The 22032-nt window shown below is 30.7% G+C and overlaps 2 protein-coding genes across 3 annotated transcripts in view; both read left to right on the plus strand.

Moving 5' to 3' along the window:
• The window catches only part of ome (dipeptidyl peptidase 4 omega), a 112179-nt gene that overhangs the window by 60804 nt on the left and 29343 nt on the right, over positions 1-22032 (plus strand). For both annotated transcript variants that reach the window (XM_088227168.1, XM_088227169.1), the window contains exon 2: positions 14474-14546. In XM_088227168.1, coding sequence (XP_088083294.1) covers positions 14508-14546 — 39 coding nt within the window. In that variant the 5' untranslated portion in view covers positions 14474-14507. The remainder of the gene's footprint in view (positions 1-14473; positions 14547-22032) is intronic.
• Positions 7985-8533, plus strand: LOC148281155 (uncharacterized). Its single transcript, XM_088227160.1, has one exon. It carries the CDS (start codon positions 7985-7987, stop codon positions 8531-8533), a length of 549 nt encoding a protein of 182 aa, XP_088083286.1.

A 22032-nucleotide genomic window follows, 5' to 3' on the forward strand; every position in this document is an offset into this window, starting at 1 on the left:
GATAATTATTAATGACATATTTTGACCCCCTTTATCATCCAAGACTATAAATGGATATATTTTATTCATACCATAATATTTTTTTACGGCCTTATATTTGTCGGTCTCGTGGCGTAATGGTCAGTGCGTGTGCCTAACAAGCAAGAGGTCTCGAGTTCAATTCCCGACATGGTTGATATGAAATATTTATTTAAAAGGGTGTTTTTACACCAAAATACTTCATAGTCCCTTGACTAGTACCTGAAGCGTAAGACTGGTCATCTAGCCTTCATGTAACAAAACAAATCGATTGGTGTACCAATGCAGCGCTCTATTTTTTTCACTTGCGGTGATATTTTTTAAATTAGAAAGTTCAGTGGGTGTTTTAAAATGTTTTTTTTTGTTTTGTGATTTTGAAATTACCGCGCCTGTAACGTCTCAAGTTCTCTACGATGAGTTGTTCTGGTTGGTGGGTTGGCTTCCCGGTAACCACAACACTCTGTTATTGGTTGATTTCGGAGAACTAGTGACGTATTTCAAAGTGGTTTATTTTTATCAAAATCATATTTATTAATCTTTTCATACATTTTCGAGAAACTTTGTAGTACAATTAAATGTTCTTATTTTTACTGCGCTTAAGAAAACATTTTTTATTTTATTTCCCCTTGCGTTGAACTTCCTCATTTTTCGCTTCATTTCATTATTTTAACAAAGCAAAAATCAACCCTTATTTTGGTCATCTATGATTATCGATATGTTTATTTTCCTGATTGAATTATGGTAGTCTTACTTGTTTTTTTCTATTATTTGTGTAAGTGAAAATCCTTATTAGAAGGGCATTATAATTTATTTTAAAAATGGCAAGTTGTATTTGAATCCTCAAATTTGGAATAACCGAAAACCAGTTTCAGCACTTTCATTTCATCACACAGCAATGTCTCAGAAGTTGTCGTGTCGAGTTTGGCAATCAACAAGTTTAATAAACCCTCGAGTCTTACCGAAAATACTTTTCCTGTTTTCTAAAATGATTTATTTTATGCATACAGTACGTGAGGTTGTGAGGATTAAGTAAATGTTAGCACGCTCGTGATAAGTCAGATCTGGTACAACAATAATTATTACTATACAAACCCAGCGCAACCGTGAGAATCAGAGGCTGGTGTGTTTATATTGACGGGAAATACCAATGATAAGATTTTTTCATTAAAAAAACGATTTCCGCAAAGGTTGATAAGTAATCAAGTCGGGTTATGGTCCCGTGGTAGTGTCACCAACTACGGACATCAGAGAATCAGGGGTTCGAATCTGTGATTTCCATTTCTAGCTCGGCTATTTAAAATTGTCATTATCTCTCAGCGCAATATTAGCTTTTTTCCTATCAGCACTCAGCGCAATATTAGCTTTCCAATTGTGATTGGAGTATCTGGATCATTTACGTTACATGGAAAATAGAAGGTAAGGTGGTCAGTCTTATGCTTCAGGTATCGGTCTAGGGACTGTGAATTATTGCACAGTTAAATCACCATGAGGACACATATTTCACGTCGATCCTGCCAAAAATCGAACCCGGGAGTTCAACAATGAAAGAATGATTGGCAAATGAGGTCGACTTATCCTCGTGCCATTTTATTTTTAAGGTTTTTTATCTGAGAGTAGCCATCGAGTCAGAAACGCTCGTCCAGTTCTCTGATTCTATTTCCCAGACAGAATTGTATTCTTCATCCTTAAAACTTCATATAATTTAATTGATTTGTCTTTTTGTACAACTTTATTTGTATCTTGTCGAGCTTCAACCAACCAGTATTTTAAAGTGTCAATACAATTGGGAAAAAAAAAACAAAGCAAAAATATACTATTAGTCAAATATAACTACCAATGTTATTTTGTCACATTTGTTTAATAAATAAGTGCCACTATGTATAAATTAAAATCAGTCGAATTGATACTTAATCTTTGAGTAAGTAGGTAATTTCGTTCTATCCACAAATTTATTTAAATTAGTCTGACAAGATATGCAACCTCCGCATAGACTTTTTTGCCATTTTAACATTTATCCTCAAGGTTGTATTTTTTATTCGAGTTTTTTTCTTTAATCCTTCGATGTCAAAACCCGAGTGACACCATTGAAATGCAAGGTTCATGCTAAAAATAATATAATTTTATTATAATTTAAATCTTTAATATTAGAAAAATGTTTTCCAATGGCTGATGGCTCAAGATTAAAAACAGTCAAAAAATCTACGACTGCGACATTCTAAGACGACCATTTTATGTTAACTTTTTAAATTTAATATGAGCATTTGTATATTTTTTGATGTCTTAACTTAAAAACAATATTTCTTGTATGTATAAAGTATAAAAAAGGAAAAGTGAGAAATAATAAAGCTAGCTATCTCGATCGCTCACTAACATAACTTTTTGTATACATATTTGATAATATTTTTTTAGCTCTATGTACTAAAAGTGAATGATTATTTATGTTTTTATTTATTTATGTATTTCACAGTTTTAAAATGAAAAGAATTTTCGGTCCCGATTGCGATGCGTTTAGGAAGGACCTTCTTTTTACATGTGTTTTTTTTTATTTCATAAAAAGATGCTCAATAAATTCAAATTATAATAATAACATTAAAAAAAATCAAAATAAATATAAATTAGAAAACATGCAGGTAATAATAATAAAAATTTAATCATAAATTTGAAAATATACCATTATTAATTAGAAAATAAAACATTAATGCAAATTTGAAAACATACCGATAATAATAAAAATTTAAGCATAAATACAAATCAGAAAATATACCATGAATAGTTCAAAAATGGGACATAATTATTATAAATTAGAAAACATATTGATAATAATAAAAATTGAAGCGTAAATACACAGTAGAAAATAAAGCATTAGTAATTAAGAAATGAAACATAAATATAAATTGGAAAACATACCGATAATAATAAAAATTATAGCATAAATATAAATTAGAAAATATACCGATATTAATAAAAATTGAAGAACGTACATGTAAATACTAGTAATAATAAGCAAAAAAATGTTAATGAATAAATAGAAAAAGTAAAACTAACATATAATATGAACAACTATTTAATTTATTTTAACAGTTAAGAAGTTCAGCGGTTTTTTAATAATTTAAACTAACTAGAAATATATTTTTATAAGTATCGTATTATCATATTTTTAAAAGTTTTGTAATTTTGAAATTACTTCTCCCGTGACGTCGCAAGTTCTAGTCGGTGAGTTATCCTGTTATACCAGAAACATATCACAACAATCTTTCATTGGTTGATTCGGAATTACTTGTGAGGTCTGGTGGTGAGACTAGTGAAGTACTGATTTTCCTAATTTTTTATGTCCATCACTTCTCGCCTAAATAAATTAAGAGAACGCCGGTCAGTAATAATAATAAAAATAATAGGGAAAAAGAACTTTTTTTTTACATTTTTAAAGCAATTAAGGTCTATGAAATACTGTCCAGTAAAAAAAAAAAGATTTAAATTGTAATTTTGAATTCTCGCAAAGACTGGCATTCCATTCCCCCTAATACGTCACGATTCATGTTTATTTGTTCCTGCCCTTTCAAATTTATTTAGCACATTGTCACGAACCTTGACGTCACAACTGCCAAGGCCAAACATGTTGCGTTTTTCTAGCAACGTATTTTTATTAAATTTCTTTTTAACATTTATGTATGAAAACATTTCTACACACTATCCATATTGGTTTTGAAAATACTATTAATTATTCTAAACCCATTTCATATATTTTTATCGGTATTCGTCGTATGTGATATTTCTCTATTACTTTCATATCTGCATCATAATTTATTGATGATACACTTATCCGCACCTGACGGTTCACCGAGCACTCCACGTGAAGTTGAACATCTATAACATGAGAATATTACGGTAAGGTGATCAGATTCAGCATCATCATTCCACCAAAACACATTTTAACCACCCGGGACCTCAAGGATGACTTGTCTCCACTTCCGATATCCTTTACATGGATTTCTACCTTTGGTGAAAAATATTTGTCCAAAATTGCAGTTTTTTTTTTAGATAAAAAATAAATATTTCAATTTTGGGCACCATATTAAACGAATTGTAAATAAAACGGAATTCAAGTAGGGGTAGTTGAGTTCGAGCTTCAAGCCTCGAGCCTCTGATCCGTGGAATTACAACCCGATTCTATCTGGCGGACGTAGAACTGTCTTCCACGTCCGCCAAGACACGGAAAAACTTGTTAATAATCTATATTTTTTTACTTTTAATACCTTTTTTTTACTTTACTTTCGAAGTGCGGTTTAACAATGCCCTAATATGCATATGACTCTTATTTTTTTATCGTGGACTGAATAAATAATAGTATTTGAAAAACGATATTACATTTGATTCGTGTCCTATCATTTTAATCCGAGCAAGTGAAGATGCCGATTCTTTTTTTTTAATACGAAATAAATACAAAATTAGGTCAAGGGTCCCTTAATAAAAATTGAAACTTATTTGATTCGCAAAATAAAATTGAATGCTCCTATTCAGGAATTCAATAAATGAATTATTTTTAATTAAACACAATTTTATTTGATTTTCTGAAAATGTACTCGTAGTTCTGTACCGTCTTTTCTATTTGTATTTTGACAAGTTTTATGTTTCGTTAGGTTCATCATCGTCGTCGTCTTCAAACCTTTATCCTAATGATGCATAGAGCATTGTTATATACAAGAAGGCAAGATGATCAGTCTTAGACTTTGACGTCATTTCAAGGACAAAGAAATATAGCATAAAAAAATGTGTGTTTAATTAAATACGTCAGATCAATCTTATTTGGAATAAAACCTCAGAACTTATACATTATGATCAAACGGTTTAAAATGAAAAGAGAAAATAAGTATTTCGGGTTCTTACATTTTTGAATGTTATAAAAGGGGAAACAAGTTCTGGTAGAATGGGGTTCGAACCTCAGATCTCTGATCCGTGAGTCCGCGACTCTAGCCACGGGGTCACAACCCGATTCGATTCATGGCAGGTTTGACATGAAATATTTGTTTTAATAGTTTTTTAACGTTGTGTTTCACTGTCTCTGGGCTGTAGCCTGAAGCGAAAGGTTGATTACCTTACCTTTCATGTAACAAAAATGATCAAGGATACTCTTCGAGTGGAGTACCAATGCAGTGTTCTATGCACCACTTGGTGCGGATAGGAAAATTATGATGATGATGAGTTCAAGGTTAAATATATATGTTCGGCATACTAAATGGTATAATCGATGTTCCATCATTACTGGGACAAGTAAAATCAATATTCCGACTCGTTAGTTGAGAAACAATGAAATACCGTTCATTGATCAGCATATAACAAACTATGGCCTTAATTTTTCAAAGACCCGTCTTTGTCGTATTGCTAACTCAAGATAAGATCTGGACTTTTTTGGATTAAGTTTACAACGATTTAAACGAGCACTAAATAAATAGTCCATATCTTGTCTCGATGTCCCTTATGTTTGTCAATGCTTCTTTTCTTCTTTTTTAAATGTTTTAAACCATTCTTTAATTGTAATATTTAAACCCTATAAATTGTATACATGGACAGTATCCGTTAATAAATCAATTTTAATCGGGTTGTGGTCCCGTGGCTAGGGTAGAGTTATATTTTTTTACAACTCGTTGAAAATGGGTCCAAAATTGTAATATTTTGGGTAAATCATAATCACGCGAATACATATTTTTTCAAATTATTTTTTTTAATTATATAAAAACTGATGAATCTTCAATAAGAAAAATACACATTTGTTTACTACGTTTACTATTTTTTATTTTATTTTTTTTATTTTTATTTAAATCTTAAAATAGGGCACACATATCATACATATTGTTATGTGTGTTCTAATAATAACATTGCAAATATATTTAATTTATAAATTGTTTATCACATATGTCTTGACCATTATTTTAAATTTTGAAATGTTTTTTTCTTCATAAATATTTTTTTCCATTTCGTAATACTTTTTCATTGCTTTAAATAAAATTGAATTTTGTGACTTTGCCTTTTTCCTAAATGGAAGTCTAATTTTGTTCTTTATTGTGAATAAAAGCCCTATTTTACAGTATTTCAAAAGGAAATAATAGAAAACTGAAGTGCAGCAAAGAGGTTATGTACCGTTATCATTTTTTTATTTTTTTAAGGAAAAAAAAATATTTGCTTTCTTATGATTTACACAAATATTTCATTTTGAGGGCCATTTTCAACGAGTTGTAAATAATTTTTTTTTTTTGTGTTTATTTTTATTTAAGAATGTAAACATGAACATTAAAAAAGATAAAAGGAAAAATAACAAAACCCACTTAACCGGCTTGTCAGCAGGTTTCTTATTTTTCCTTTACAAAGAAAAACGTCAGAGAAATTGTAAAAACTTAAAAAGTAATATAAACATTAATAAGAAGTAAAAGCATACGTATTATTTCACAAAATGTATATATAAAAAACCAAAAAGATGACTCCTAACATAAAATAATAATCAATATAAAGCCTTGTTACATATAAGCCATTTAATCATTTTTGTCTTAAAAGTTTCTTCAACATTTTTTTAAAGATCTGTTTAGGAATCTTATTGAAAATTTTAATAATTATATAATGAAGTGTTTTTTGGCTATACTTGTTTACAAACCTCGGTACTGTCAAGCCTGCACTTTGTGCTAGCCTTGTATTAAATGCATGTATATACATTTTCTGGTAAATAACTCACTATTAGAAAATGGGAATCAAGTTGGGGTAGAGTGGGATTTGAACCACGGACCTTCGAGCCGTGAGTTCGAGACACTAGCCACGGGGCCACAACCCGATTTAATTTTTACTTAAATAGTCGTGATTGTATGTCAATGCATGTGCGAAAAATGTTATTTTGACTTTCTTTTATATTTGATCTAGAGAAGGTTTTATAAAGACTTTATATTCCAGGTTTGATAAAAATAATGTGTTTATAATTAACTCAACTATCAAAAGATATACTTTGGTTCTTATCAAGTTATGACCTAAAGTGTCCAAAAAAATATTTTACAACAAATTAGTCAATAGTTCATAGCATCTTCGTCGTACTTAGCATCTTAGGCAACTTTATTCCTTCGATTGAAGGCTTGTCTACTTGACATTCTAATTTGAAGGCTTCTAAACAAATAAAATAATATCTGTACCTTAAAGGATAAACCACGGAAGTCATATTTAACGAAATGTTCAGGAAACAAGATTATGTAATTGTGCAATTTTTCAAAACATCATAACTTTTTAACCAAATGAGATTATTTCAATCTACAAAGACCTTTAAATATAAATTCATTATATGTTGATAATAATAGAACACATTTAAAGGATTGTCTGGGACTACCGATGTTGTTTGCATCAAAACAAAGCGGACTTTAGATTTTTATTTCAACTTAAAAATGCATTTACATGTCGAAAGCGGACGTCGGTATTTTATCCACGTATAAAATAGCTCATTGCGAAAACTTCTACCTTTTTAACTTCGAAACGGAAAAAAGTGGACTCCCGTGTTTTAACCTCTAAGGTACAGATATATGTTACGGAATGAAAAATAAAAAATAAAATTTAGAGCACATTTTTAAATTTGGAAAAAAAGCCGACAGAACTGGGTGGTGCCTATGCCAATATATTAAACCCTCTTAAAATAGTACTATGATAAATTGTTAAAGTAATTTTAAAGAAACATTCAACATTAAATACAGAAATTCTATGTAAACTATTTAAAGTTCATAGAGTAGACAATATTTATAAAATTAATTCCATTATACAAATTTATAAAGAAGAAAAAATAAAAGAATTTGAGATAAATAAGTGACTGAAATACCAAAAAAATATTAACAGTAATATTTCCACGGAACTGAGAGATATAAAAGCTACGCTGGAGTTTCTTACAGGTGAGTATGATCAGCTTAAATCAGATGCCACAGTGAATAAAAAAACCATAATTAAGTTGATGTCAGACAACCAGACACTTACTGCCAGTAATGAGTTACTTGTCAGGCAGGTTAACATGCTTAATCAAATTAATCGCCAATGTAATGTAGAATTACAATTGGTACCCGAAGAAAAATCCGAAAACCTCACAGAGATCATCCGCAAATTAGGCGCCGCAGTAGCATATCCAATTGACGAGGAACAAATATTGGCCTGCTACAGAGCTCCTCAGATTAACAAGGAATCCATAAGACCGAAAAGTATTATTTTCCAACTACCGAGTATTCGTACCAGGGATGGACTTTTGACCGCAGTAAGAAATTTCAACAATAAGAACAAACTCAAGAAATTAAACGCGGAACACATTGGCATAAACAATAAATCTCCCATTTTTGTAATAGAGCATCTAACTAAGGAAAATAAAGACCTTCACGCTGCAACCCGGCACTCGGCTAGAGAAAAAAACTTTCGATTTACCTGGGTCAGGAATGGAAAAATTTTTCTTCGCAAAGATGAAAATTCTCCTGTTATACATATTGCCAGTAAGGAAAGTTTATCAAAACTGTAACTTGTTGGCTTTTTATTCTGTATTTTGCTCTTATTTTGTTTCTTCGTTCTCTCATTTTTTAAGCTTGAAAAACATATTATCTTGTATTTATTTTTATTTTATAAGTATCACAGATGTATCTTTTTGTAGCTATAACTTTTATCTTACAATTTTTGTATGCATATTCTTTTACATTTCTTGCTTTCATCTTATAGGTTTATTCTCTTATATTTTTAATTTGTATTTTAAAGATGGACCAGACACGTCTTTTTGTAGTTATATCCTTTATCTTAGAAACTTTATTAGCGTAGTCTTTTATATTTCTTGTTTTAATCTCACAAATTTAAGAAACATATTTTTCTTTATTTTTAACATGTATTTTAAAGGTATAACAGACATGTCTTTTTATATTTATAATATCCATATTACAAATTTTATTAGCACATTATTTTTTAATTCTTATTTTAATTTTATAAGCTTAAGAAACATTTTCTCATATATTTGTTATATTTATTTTGAAGGTATAACAGACGTGTCTTTTTGTAGTTATAACCTTTACCATGTAAGTCCTCTAAGCGTTTTGTTTTGCGTCGGTTGTCTCAATTTTATACACTTGAAAGGCGTTTTCTCTTTTACATTATATTTTTATTTTATAAATATTGCAAACATATATTTTTGTACATACAAACTTTATCTTGCATGTTTCAAAATCATTTTTTTCATTTGTATTTCTTATTTTCATTTTACAAATCTGAAAAACAAATACTCTAGTATTTTAAATTTTGATCTTTTAAATATTAAAGACACTCATATTTTTTATCTTTATTTTATAAATATTACACGCGCATATTATTTTGCTTTTAATATTTTTCTTACTACTCTTGAATGCACACAATTTTGTTTCCTTTATTTTAGATTTAAAAGATCGATAAATTGTTTCACTCGTATTTTTGATCTTTATTTTGTTATACGTATATTTTCTTATAGTTATAACCTTTATCTCGCAAATTTTATATGCATACTGTCTTGTATTTTTTACCTTTACTATATAAATTTTACAGGCATTTTCTTTTATATTCATAACTTTTATCCTTTAATATGTAAGAACATGTTTAATTTTATTTTTAACCTTTTTTTAACAGTCTTGAATTTTTGTAATAACCACTATTTTTTAAGTTTAAAATGCATGAGCTGGTCGATCTACTATTACTTTTTATGTTTATATTATGTACCACCTACAACTATAACAGGTTGGAAGCTATCAGATATACATTTACAAATTGCTTATTATATTTGTGTTATAAACATAAAACAAATCATTGCTTATTATACTCTTCAAAACCAAGGCCATGTTCTCAAAGTCTTATCCTCAAATTACCGGCGCTAGTTTTTTTGAAAATGTCTCTGACGTAAACCGGATGATGGTACAAGAACAAGTAACAAGAAATAGTGGAATGAGCTCTACAAACTTAGAAAAAAAATATTCCTTAATTCAGGATTATGTTGCTGTTGAGACCTCTCTGCGTATAATGTATATGAACGCAAGAAGCATGCGTAACAAAGTGGATGAAATTGAAGAAACTGTAAAAGCTGTTAATAGTATCATACATATCTTAGTAATAACAGAAACCTGGCTGACAGAAGGAGAGGAAGTTTTCTTCAACTTTACTGGATACACGGGCATATATTCATCGAGAAATAATGAACGCGGAGGAGGGGTCGCTATATATGTTCATACAACATTAAATCATAGTTTAATAGAAAAATGTAACTCTGATAACACCTTCCTAGGAATCAATGTAACTGGTAAAAATTTCAAACCCTTTAAACTTTATGCTTTCTATCGTAAACCGTCTGGCAATATCACAAACTTCTTCACCTGCCTTGAAAATATTTTACAAAAAACCAAACAAGACACAATTATTACTGGGGATTTTAACTTAGATATTCTTAAAAACAACGAACATACTAGTCGCTATATTAACACATTACAATCGTACGATTTTCGCATTTGCAACATGACATTTCCCACAAGAATCACGCAAAACTGTTCCTCTTTGATTGATCACTTTATTTTAAACACAAAAAACATATCCGGCGTTATTTCAAATATTGATGATCCTCTCAGCGACCATAACTTGCTCATATATGATTATAAAAACAACATAAAAATATGCCCAAATAACAGAATATACAAACTTCATGAAAATACAAAGATAGACTACCAAAAGCTTAAAACCTATTTTCAAAGCCATAGTTTTAATCATATAAATAATATCAATGAAAACTATACTAATTTTGATGAACATGTAAGAAAAGCGATTGTCCACAGCAAAAACTCAACTCGATCTAGAAATAGAAATGGATATCTAGGCAATACTCCATGGTTTGACCAAAAACTAAGCCTGTTAATAAAACAAAGGAATATTCTACACCGACAATGGAAACTTGATCCTTGTAATATTAATCTTATGCATCTTAAAAACAGAGCTAGAAATGATGTCACTAACTACCGAAGGATCGCTAAAGTAAATTATTATAAGCAACAATTTCAGGAAAACATGTACAATCCACGGAAAACTTGGAAAACAATCAATTCTATTTTCTCCAATAATAGATCCCAATCTAAATCTGTATGTGAGTGTCTAGATGTAAATGGAAAACAATATACTGATTCTAAACAAATGGCAACAATGTTTAACGACTTTTTTCTATCAATAGGTGAAAAATTATCGGCAGTTATTATTACTACATCGCCTGACCGAAATACCATTTACACACAACAGAAAGCTAATCAATCACTCTACATGCCACTTACAAAAAAAAATGAGATCGCAAAACTAATTTCTCTCCTTAAATCTAAAGCAGCTCCTGGATCAGATAATCTTACAGCATCTTTATTTAAAATATGTAAAAACGAACTTATTGACCATCTTGTTGTTATTATTAATCAATCATTGTCACAGGGTATTTTTCCAGATAAATTAAAGATCGCAAAAATAATACCAATTTACAAAGATGACTGCAGTAAAAATGTCCAAAATTATAGACCGATATCTATTCTCCCGGTTTGTTCTAAATTGTTTGAATATGTAATTAAAGATAGACTCACAAAATATCTAAACGCAAATGATATCCTTTCGAAAAGTCAATACGGCTTTATAAAACAATCTAATACAAAAGTTGCAGCATTAGATTTTGTTTCATCCATTCAGAGTTATCTTGATAAAGGCCTTTACACTGCGGCAATTTTTATAGATCTCAAAAAAGCCTTTGATACAGTCAACCATAAAATTTTATTGGAAAAATTGGAACATATTGGAGTTTGTGGTACTTCTCTTGATTTACTAACCTCGTATTTAGAAAATCGAAAATGTTTTGCTGAAGTGGGAGGTGAGCATAGTGAAATGGGGGATATTACATGTGGTGTCCCACAAGGTTCTATTCTTGGCCCACTTCTCTTCCTGATCTATATAAATGACCTACCGAACTTGAAATTCATGGGAACAATACAACTCTATGCTGATGACACGATTATTTACTTTAACAGTCCAAACCTTGTGAATTTACAAAATCAAATGGAACATGACGTTTCCCAGCTTACGACATGGTTAAAAATCAATAAATTAACATTAAATGCAAAAAAATCCCACTATTTAATATTTGGAAATAAACTTAATATAAATTTGAATATAGCAATTGGTTCAGATCGACTTGAAAAAAAATATGTTACTAAATATTTAGGCTTAACCATAGATTCAAAACTAACCTGGAATGATCAGTTTAATCATGTAAAATCTAAAATTGCGCCAATTGCTGGAATCCTGTATAGACTTCAGAACATGCTTCCGACAACACTTCTTCGGGCCGTATATTTTGCCATGTTTCACTCTCATCTATCCTATCTTACCTGTGTCTGGGGATTTGCGACGAAAAAGAGGATTGCGGAAATACAGGTTCTACAAAATAGAGCAATAAGAAATGTATTTCGTTTTCGAAGAGATAAAAGCATAAAGGAGATATATTCCGAGACAAATATAGTTCCTTTTAGTATTTTACCTTCATATGAAATAACTAACACTTTTTTACAAATTTTGCAACATAAATTAAACTCAAATTTAGCGCTTACTTTTAACAGTGATATACATAACCATCGCACACGATCTCATAACTGTCTACATTTACCCCCTGTACACTCCTCTAAATTCGGATTGAGGTCACTCCTCTACATTGCCTCTACTCAATATAACCTCCTGCCTATTCACTTTAAATCAATTTCTTACCAGTCTACGAATGGAAATCAAATAACACTAAAAAATCATTTCCTCAAATTATTTCTCGATAACCCTTAACCCATGTGATTTAATGTTAAATAATATATTATAATTTGTTTTTAAAAAGGTCTCCAAAATATGTCCATTTTTGTTTTAATTATGTTCAACAAAATGTATTTTTATTTTTTATCTGATAATCTTAAATTGTATCAATCCCAGAATGAGTTTGCTAACTCATGGGAATACAATTGTGTTTTTGTACATTTTTGTATTTTGAAATAAAAATAAAAAAAAAAAAAAAAAATATTAAATTCCCTAAATTTCACACAATTCATGGTCAAAATAGCTTTGTCTTCAGAGGTGTCAAAAATTACAATAATCTCCACAATGAACTAAAAACGAATAATACTAATATATCAATAAATACATTCAAAGTAAATTAAAAGATTTTTTTTGAACAAGTGTAAAAACTGCATTCAATTTTAATTAGTATGAATGTATTATTATTTTCTGTTTTTCCTTTTATATCAAACGAGTTTTTATTTATTTTCTCATGTTCTTGTATATTCAAAATTATATAAATTCTAATAAAGAAATAACTATAACAGTGTAAGTCACTCTCCAAGCACAAGAGTTAGTCTCTTTTTTGGAGATTAACCGTTATTAACATTTACTAGATGTATAAAGTTGATTTGTATAGAATAAAAAAAACATGTACCATTTATAAAATATATTGATTTATAAAAAAAACTAATGTTTGTAACTAACATTGAAATCTAAGTTATTATATGATTACGATAGAATTCCTTCAAGAATTTTCATTATATTACTTAAATCGAAGAAATCTATATTATATATTCATCTAAGGAATCAATCGATATCGAAATCAATATTTATAAAACCAACATTTTTAATTTTAACATATTACAACACAGTTGAAGAACATTTTAGAGAAGGTAATATAGAAGGCTAGGCACCTACAGCACTTATGACCTGTCATTGGTTGGTTTAAGTGGCCATTTTACACACTGTGTAACATTCACCATTCTGCCCATATTTGAACATGTGTATTCCTTTAATTCTTTCATATGTTGATGTTCGTGAAGTGAAAGAGCTGAAACATCAACAGAACAAAGAATTTAAGGAATATTGATGTTCAAATATGGGCATAGTGGGGAATGTTACACAGTGTGTACATTTTTTTTACATTTTACATTTTTTTTTTTTTTTTTTTTTTTTTTTTTTTTTTTTTGCACCACAACAGGCCAGGAGGCCTAATTACAGTGGTGAATTACATCACAAAGCACCCAGGCTTGAGAAAAATCACATTTTATTTTTTTGTGTTCTCACCGGGAATCGAACCCGGAACCTTCCGTGTGTGAGTCAAGCGTCTTGACCACTACACCACGGAGGCCGCGTAAAGTAGCCTCTCAAGCCAGCTAATGACAGGGCATAAGCCCTGTAGGTGACTAGTCTTCTATATTACCTTCTCTAAAATGTTCTACATCTTTGTTGTAATATGCTAATATTAACAGCTCCCCAGGGAGTTGAATCCAGTCCTTGTCCACAAAAATTTGGACAAACTCAAAACATTGTTAAACATTTTTAATTTCATTGCAATGCTTGTAGACGATTTATTTTGCTTGAATATCTGATTCGTAAACCATTTTTTTTTTTAATTTTTCAGATTCTGGAATAGAAATTAAGGATACGGCTTCAACATGGTGAGAGCAAGTTTGGAAATCGGGAACAGTAATCAGGTAAATATTAATATTAATTGACAAGTCTGATCATTGCATGCAAAGAAAATTACATATTTTATTTACGAATTAAAAAAATACTTGTTAATAACAACCTGCTTCTCTTCTACAGTAAAATATTTGACACAATACTGGCTAATAACTTTATTTTCTTATTTTTTGATCAAAATTGTTTTGCAAAATACGAATAAATTACATAGGGTATGTAGAATGTGGATACATAATTAATAATAACCTTTATTGTAGTGATAGGCTATAAAATCGTGTTCAGAAAGGGATTTGGTTTTACACCTATTTTTATTTTTTCAACAAATGAAAAATTACATATTGTGTTTTAAAATAATCATAATTTTCTACCGTATGAAGTTCTTCCCATGTATTTTTTCAATTAAGATTTAAACGTTTTAATATTTACTGTTGATGTTAAGGTAATATTAAAAATGTTAGATGACATTGATTTTTTATAGCAGTTTAGATACATCATTTCATTTAGCCCCCCTTTTTTAAAATTTGTTTGTTAATGTTGTTGTTAATGCGTTCTCTACCACTAAATTTTGGCTTTTTGCCGACGATAATAAGATTCTTAAAGTAATTAAAAATGTTAGTGACTGTCTTGCTCTACAATATGATATTGATTTTTTTAATGACTGGGGCAAAATAAATAACATTGACTTGAATATCAATAAATGCTAAATAATTTCTTATCGTAAATCTAAAAAAAATATTTCCTTCGATTATAAACTTGATGACCAAATTCTTTCCATTGTAACTTCAACAATAGATTTCGGTGTGTTTCTAGACAACAAACTACATTTTAATGAACACATTGGATATATCATTAACAAATCTCTTAAATTATTTGGATTTCTTAATAGAGCTACATCCGATTTTGAAATTATATTAACTCTAAAAACACTTTACCGCTCATTGGTTCGTCTCATTCTTGAATACGTCTCCGTAATATGGTCTCCTTCATATGTTACTCATATAAATCGCATCGAATCAGTTCAGCATGAATTTATAAGAAAAATTGCGTTCACACTAGGAATCACAAGAGATCACTATAACTATACCGACATGGAACTTTTCCTGAATATATCAAGTCTCTTACAACGTCGATTTTATGCAGATTTAATTTGCATGTTTAAGATACTTAATAGTTTATTTGATGTCCCGACTATTCTCCAACAAATATTTGTTAATGTTCCTTCACGTAGACTGAGAAAAAATTAAATTCTGTTCTTTGGTAATCATAAGACTATGGTTTCCATGCGCCTCTACCCAAAATGATTAGATTTGTAAATGAAAATCAAAATCTTAATTATTTTGATTGTAAATTGAGTTTTTTTCACCCATTTATATGCTCAAAAAATAACATGAACTATCCCACAAAGAAAACAAATTCCGTTTATGAGTAAAAAATAAATCTGGAACCCTAAAAATGATATTTTTTAAATAAACTAACTAGTTAGAGATGATTATTTATAGATTACTCTTTAAAACGATTACGAACATTGGATTATTTCCATCAATTATTTACGGTAAAAAATCGATAAATTGAAGGTAACTATGGCAGATTACCTTTGTAATTGTCGGTAATTACCCGGAAAGCGATTGACAGTGAATTGGTTGCATTTATTTTTATGAGAAAATAGCCTTCACATATTAACAGTTATATTCTCATAACCTACTAGATTTTGTATGCAAATGATGTTTGTTAATTATCAAGGTAACAAGAAGGTAATTTACTCTCAATGATAAAATGTTGTCACTTAATGTATTTAAGTAAATGTTACAGAACAAAGAATAACATAAAATTTTATAAGATGATGCATAAATTATCATTTTATTTTTTTTAGAAAGGCGTGGCATTTATTATTTGTCTTACTTTTTATATAGATTTAAGTGTTGGGATCAGGAGGAATATTCTAAAGCGGGCTAATCGGGAACTTTTCCAGCGTTTGCTATTGTGAAGAGGAAACCACTTAAAACTTTTCAGAACAGTCATCAACAGGCCTTCCGTTCTACTTGAAAAATATCCTGCATTTTAAATCCTACTTTAGTTTACTTTACCAATGTCCTGTATTAACTTGACTATGTAAGATACTACCTCTAGTCTGAGTTCTTTATGATGTATCACCGATCTGATGTCGCATAGGTCTTCACCCATATTTCTGCATTGCACTTCAAGCTATTGTCTCTGAAAGCTGAAAAACGGGCAATACATTAACGGGTGAGGGACATCTTGAAATGTTTCATTTAATTCAGAATATTTTCATCATTCCACTTTCCGCGCCCAGTGGTAAATGAAAAACTGCATTGGTAAGTCAACACTTCTAGGCTCTTTCTGTAATGTGATGTTAAGGTTTATTTTCAATTTTATCTTTCTTCTTCTCTTCTTTTCCACATCCGCTCCTAAGTGGAGCAAGTGGACATCACCAGCTGCCTCCAGGAGACCCTATACGTCAATCCAGTGCCTGTTGATTCCACCGAATAAACTGGAAAGATCGTCTTCGACGGCCTTCCAGGACGGCGTGAACCCGCAGGTTTAAAGAAGATGCAACTTGGGTTTAGGTTCCCCTGAGGCATGCGCAGCTCGTGCCCAAGCCAGGTCCACCGCCGCATCCTCAAGACGCTCTTTATAGGAGGCTGCTGCGTCCATTCTTGGACTTCCATGTTTGCTCTTAAAACTCAGAAGTTTGGTGTTTTGAGTATGGGTAAGGTGCCAAGATTCGCACCCATATAGGAGTACTGGCATTATACAAGAGTTGAATAATCGGCATTTCGTTTTGATCTATAGACTAGACCTCCAGACAACACGCATCATGTTAAAAGTTGCTCCAGTAATTCCTAGACGGGTTGCGAGCTCTTTGTGCATGCTTCCATTCTCAGTTATCTGAACTCCCAAGTATTTAAAACTTATCTACAAAGTAAAATTAAGATTTCTGTTTGAAAAATAAAACATGCATCCATTTTTTTTATAGTGTTCAATTACAGGTTACCGACGAAGACACTTTAAATTTTCATAAAAATATACACATTTCCGTACATAAAATTTCGATATTACTTTATAGACAGTCAAAGATGACTTTTTTGACATACTTTTATAATTGGGGTCCAGGAATAATACGATATTACAGTTTAAACAACATATAAAATCAATATTTCACGTCCACCCTATCAGGAATCTAACACAGGACCTAAAGGCGAATGCGCTTACCACTTGACAACGGGTGGACTTATACCCTATTCACCACAAGGTGCTGATAGGGAAATGAGGAATAAGAATGCTTTTATCACGCCAGTTACTAAAAAACGCACTCAAATATTTCTTTTTTTTTTTTTAATAAAAAAATAATAATTTCACGACAAACTTGAGACTAACTCGTATACTGCATATTATAGAATGTACATACATTAAATAAAGTTGATTATATTTAAAATGGGAACGATATTGAATAATTAATAATACGGATACTTGGTGAAAAATCAATATTTAGTTCTAATTTTATAATCTACTGGGTACTCGCAATCGTATATCGAAGGAACAAACGAAGATGAGTCTATTAAAAGATTTAAAAATTTTATTAAAAATTACCCATATATTTATAATTACCTATCATTGACCTTGCTTATAATTCATTTATTGACTTGACTTTTACATGTACATACAGAGGTTATAAACAATTTACAAATATAAAAATGCTATAAATAAAATAAAAAACTCAAACACTAGAAACTCAATTACTATTCAAAAATATTAAGACTAATCGTTTCTTGGAATTGGTTAAGGTTGTAGCAAATACATGCATATATTTTTTGGCCATCTGTGTGTTTTGTTTCCGAGAGAGTGAAGTCTTGTGAACTGAAAATTGATGTGCGAATTTGACTTAAAAACTTCCCCTCTTGTTTAAAAGAGGCTACAATATTCCCCATTTACAAATCTGGGGGAAAAACATCAATTTCCAACTATCGTCCTATCTGCCTATTGAGCGTCGTTTCAAAAATCAATCGAAAAAAATATTAAAACCAGACTTCTGAAGATCTTCTGTCGGAGAACCAATATGGTTTCTGAGAGGCAGAAGCACTGCGGATGCTATAGCTGCGGTTACTCAAAATATCACACAAAGCCTCGACAGTGGTAATAAGCTTATTGCAGTATTTTTGGTTCTAGCCGAGGCTTTTGATTCGGTATTTCATATAATACTTTGAAAAAAACTAATACATATCGGTATTAAAGATACGGCTCTTGGGTGGCTGGAAGATTTCCTTATAGTAAGAACATAAACAACAGTAATACGTGCATCACAAGGAAAAGTACGAAAAAGAGATTCTCGCATCCACTTTGGGGTTCCGCAGGGAAGTGTCTTGGGACCAGTTCTTTTTCTTATATAACTCATTGTGTGATCTGAATAACGGTGGAAAAACTACATCGTTTGCCGGTAACATGGTTCTCTTGTTTTAAGCTATGGATTGGTACTCTCTATTCAAAAAATCTAATTGTGTTTTTTGACTTAATGAAATTAATAACCACATTTTGGAATTACTGCTTGTAATTATTTATTTATTTAAAGAAAACGACAGCCATTAATAAAAATATGATATTTACAAACTTACCATAACTATAGGCCAATTATTTAATTAGTGGGCAGATACAGCTTGAACAAACAAATTTATTTGTAGAAATCCTTTATTAATACGGGGAATGTGGGATCGAGAAAAAAAAATACTTAAATATTTCAGTAGTTAAGTAGTTGTAAAAATAATTTATCGAGCGCTTTTAAGTGCACATTGAAATAAAGGGTTTTTACTTTTTTTTGTAAATTATGAGTACTTTTACGAAAAATTTTTACAATGGTATAACTCGATGAATCAAGAAAATTCTTCATGGCTCATATTTGAACCACCGTATTGGTAAAAACGTACGTACTAAAAACTGGCCCAACGTTTAGACGCTTTGATCAGCTCTGTCAGTCACAAATACCCCCCCCCCCTCTACGTGTTTGCCAATAAGTTCTTGCCAGCATATTGGTGAACATATAGAGCATAAACTCATAGAGCCAACGTGTAGAGCTACCTTTACACTACTTACAAAAGTAATATTCCAAACGCTCTCGCGGCCGTAGAAAACACTTTTACCCTGTATGTAAATACGCGAGATAAAAGTGTTTTCTACGACCGTGAGTGCGGTTCAGAATAGCAGGGCCGCGATTACTATTAATAATATTCCAAACGCTCTCGCGGCCGTAGAAAACACTTTTACTCTGTATGTAAATACGCGAGATAAAAGTGTTTTCTACGACCGTGAGTGCGGTTCAGAATAGCAGGGCCGCGATTACAATGGGAAGCTAAGGACGTCATACTTTCACCATGACGGTATAGTTTAAGATAAATTTTCCCGAGCGATCGCAAAGATACACTACCAAATCACCTTCAAGTTTTGGGTAGATACATCGATATGTAACAAGGAGAAGCGTACGCCGTAGTACACATATCCACGCACTATACCGACATACCTTCATTGTGAGGTCATGGTTGTAGATAAATTATCTCGAGTGATAACGAAGATACACTACCGACCCCCCACCTTCAAGTTTTGAGGTAAGTACATCGGTATGATAAAAATTTGTTCCGCCATTTTTGACAGCAGTTTTTGCTTTAATAATAATTTATTTAATATTTAAATCGATTTGGGGGGGGCAGTTTTTTCCTTCAAAGCCTATTTAAAATATGAGAGATAAGTAAGTAAATATTAAAGACGAATTAAATTCTGACATAACAGTCAGTTTTGAAAACGAATGCCTAGGTGCACAGATAATGTGGCTAGATTCTGCCCTATTCACATGTAAGAGCATCTAGCCATAAAAATGTTGCCACTTTAAAAAATACATTTGGTTATTTTATTTTTCTATATGTTTAATTATTTTCCTGAGTATACGAATCGAGATGTCAAAAAAGCCGGCTTTGTAATCGCTCTGTACACAAATACAGACAAAAGTTAAGAATACTTCCTTGATAATTGTCAAAAGTCATATGATAATCATGTTTAAGCGAGTGTTTTTGGCTTGAATTGGGATTTATTGGAGTTTATAATCTAAAAAGTGGTCATATTTCAAATATCAATGAGAACTGATTTAGTTTTTTACTATGTAAGGAACGCGAACTAAATTTTCAGGGTCATTCATTGGTTGGATTCGATTATATGACATCGAGATGACAAGTCGGTAGAACACACCGGAGTAGACAGAGATAGTACGGAAGTTAAATTTACCGTATCGGCATGTACCGATGAAGATATCTATAATCGCGGCCCAGGTATGTTAGGTATGTTAAAAATAATTATTCATGCGTATTTTAAACATTTGATTAAAAAACTTGCACGTGTTCTTAAACTTTTTTATGATTAAAATTGAAAACACAAATAGGGTGAAGCAGCCGATCATTAGCACTGCACTAATTATTTATCAGCACTGCAAAATTAAAATAAAGATAATAGAAGTTCAGAACTTTTCATCGATCTCCTGATACAATAAAACGTGGACGTATATTTTATTGCTGGCAACACTTAATAAGAAAAAAAAACATATAGCGAAAACTTTTTAGTTAGAAGTGAGGTTGTCGCATTTTTAAAGCTTGTCCGCCATTTTGATTCTCAGCAGCATAAAGTAAGTGCTCAACTTATCTCCATATTTTAAATACTATATTTAAATGTGTTTTATTTTATCTAGAACCATTTGTATGTCGGTACTATATAAATGAATACATGCATGTAGAAAAATGCTTTATTGGTAATTTTATGAATTTATTTCGTTTTTATTTGGGGGCCAATATTTAAATTTATAAAATGACTTATTTTCTATTATTAGCATTTGCGCTTAGTAATTTAGCTGTATTTTAACTGATTTTATGAGCTATTTTAATTCAAATTTGTTTCATTAAACTCTTTATGTAATTTAATTTAATTTTCATATAATTTTTTTAAGTTTTAGCTCAGTGCTAATAATCTTGTTACCTGTTTTTAGCTGTATTTATAATTGGTGTAAACTAGTGAGTGGCATTTTTTTCAGAATCATTAGTATGGTCAATGAAGGGTTTATTGTGGTGACCAAAACAAAATACGTATTAAAAGTGTTGTATGTAAAATAAAAAAATGTGATCCTGAAAACTTGATAAAACTTCTTAAAGCAGCTTACATAATGTATACCGCATACCGCATTTGAGTACTTAAGTCTCCTTGGCGGTGTTCACATACAAAGAAAATTCTCTCGTTGCCGAACCAGAAAAGTTGCCCAGGTGTGTTCTCTGTAATCTGATAGCCTTGTCATATTTATGCAGAAAACAGACATTCCAGAAGCATATTATATGTAGGTACTTAATTAAATTGAGGAAAAGAAGGAATTGAATTATTTACTGGCCGGTATTAAATTATAACAAAGACTAGACAATTTTTGGAAGCTACCAAATCTTTCTAGCTGACACGACCTAT

The sequence above is a fragment of the Micrasema longulum genome, unplaced genomic scaffold (genome assembly GCF_059751315.1).
Source record: "Micrasema longulum isolate JH-2025_06_02 unplaced genomic scaffold, ASM5975131v1 h1tg000490l, whole genome shotgun sequence".
Lineage (NCBI taxonomy): Eukaryota > Metazoa > Arthropoda > Insecta > Trichoptera > Brachycentridae > Micrasema > Micrasema longulum.

Bases quoted from the DNA above. Each gene is read 5' to 3' on its own strand.
- LOC148281155 (XM_088227160.1), top strand. From the start codon at position 7,985: ATGTCAGACAACCAGACACTTACTGCCAGTAATGAGTTACTTGTCAGG.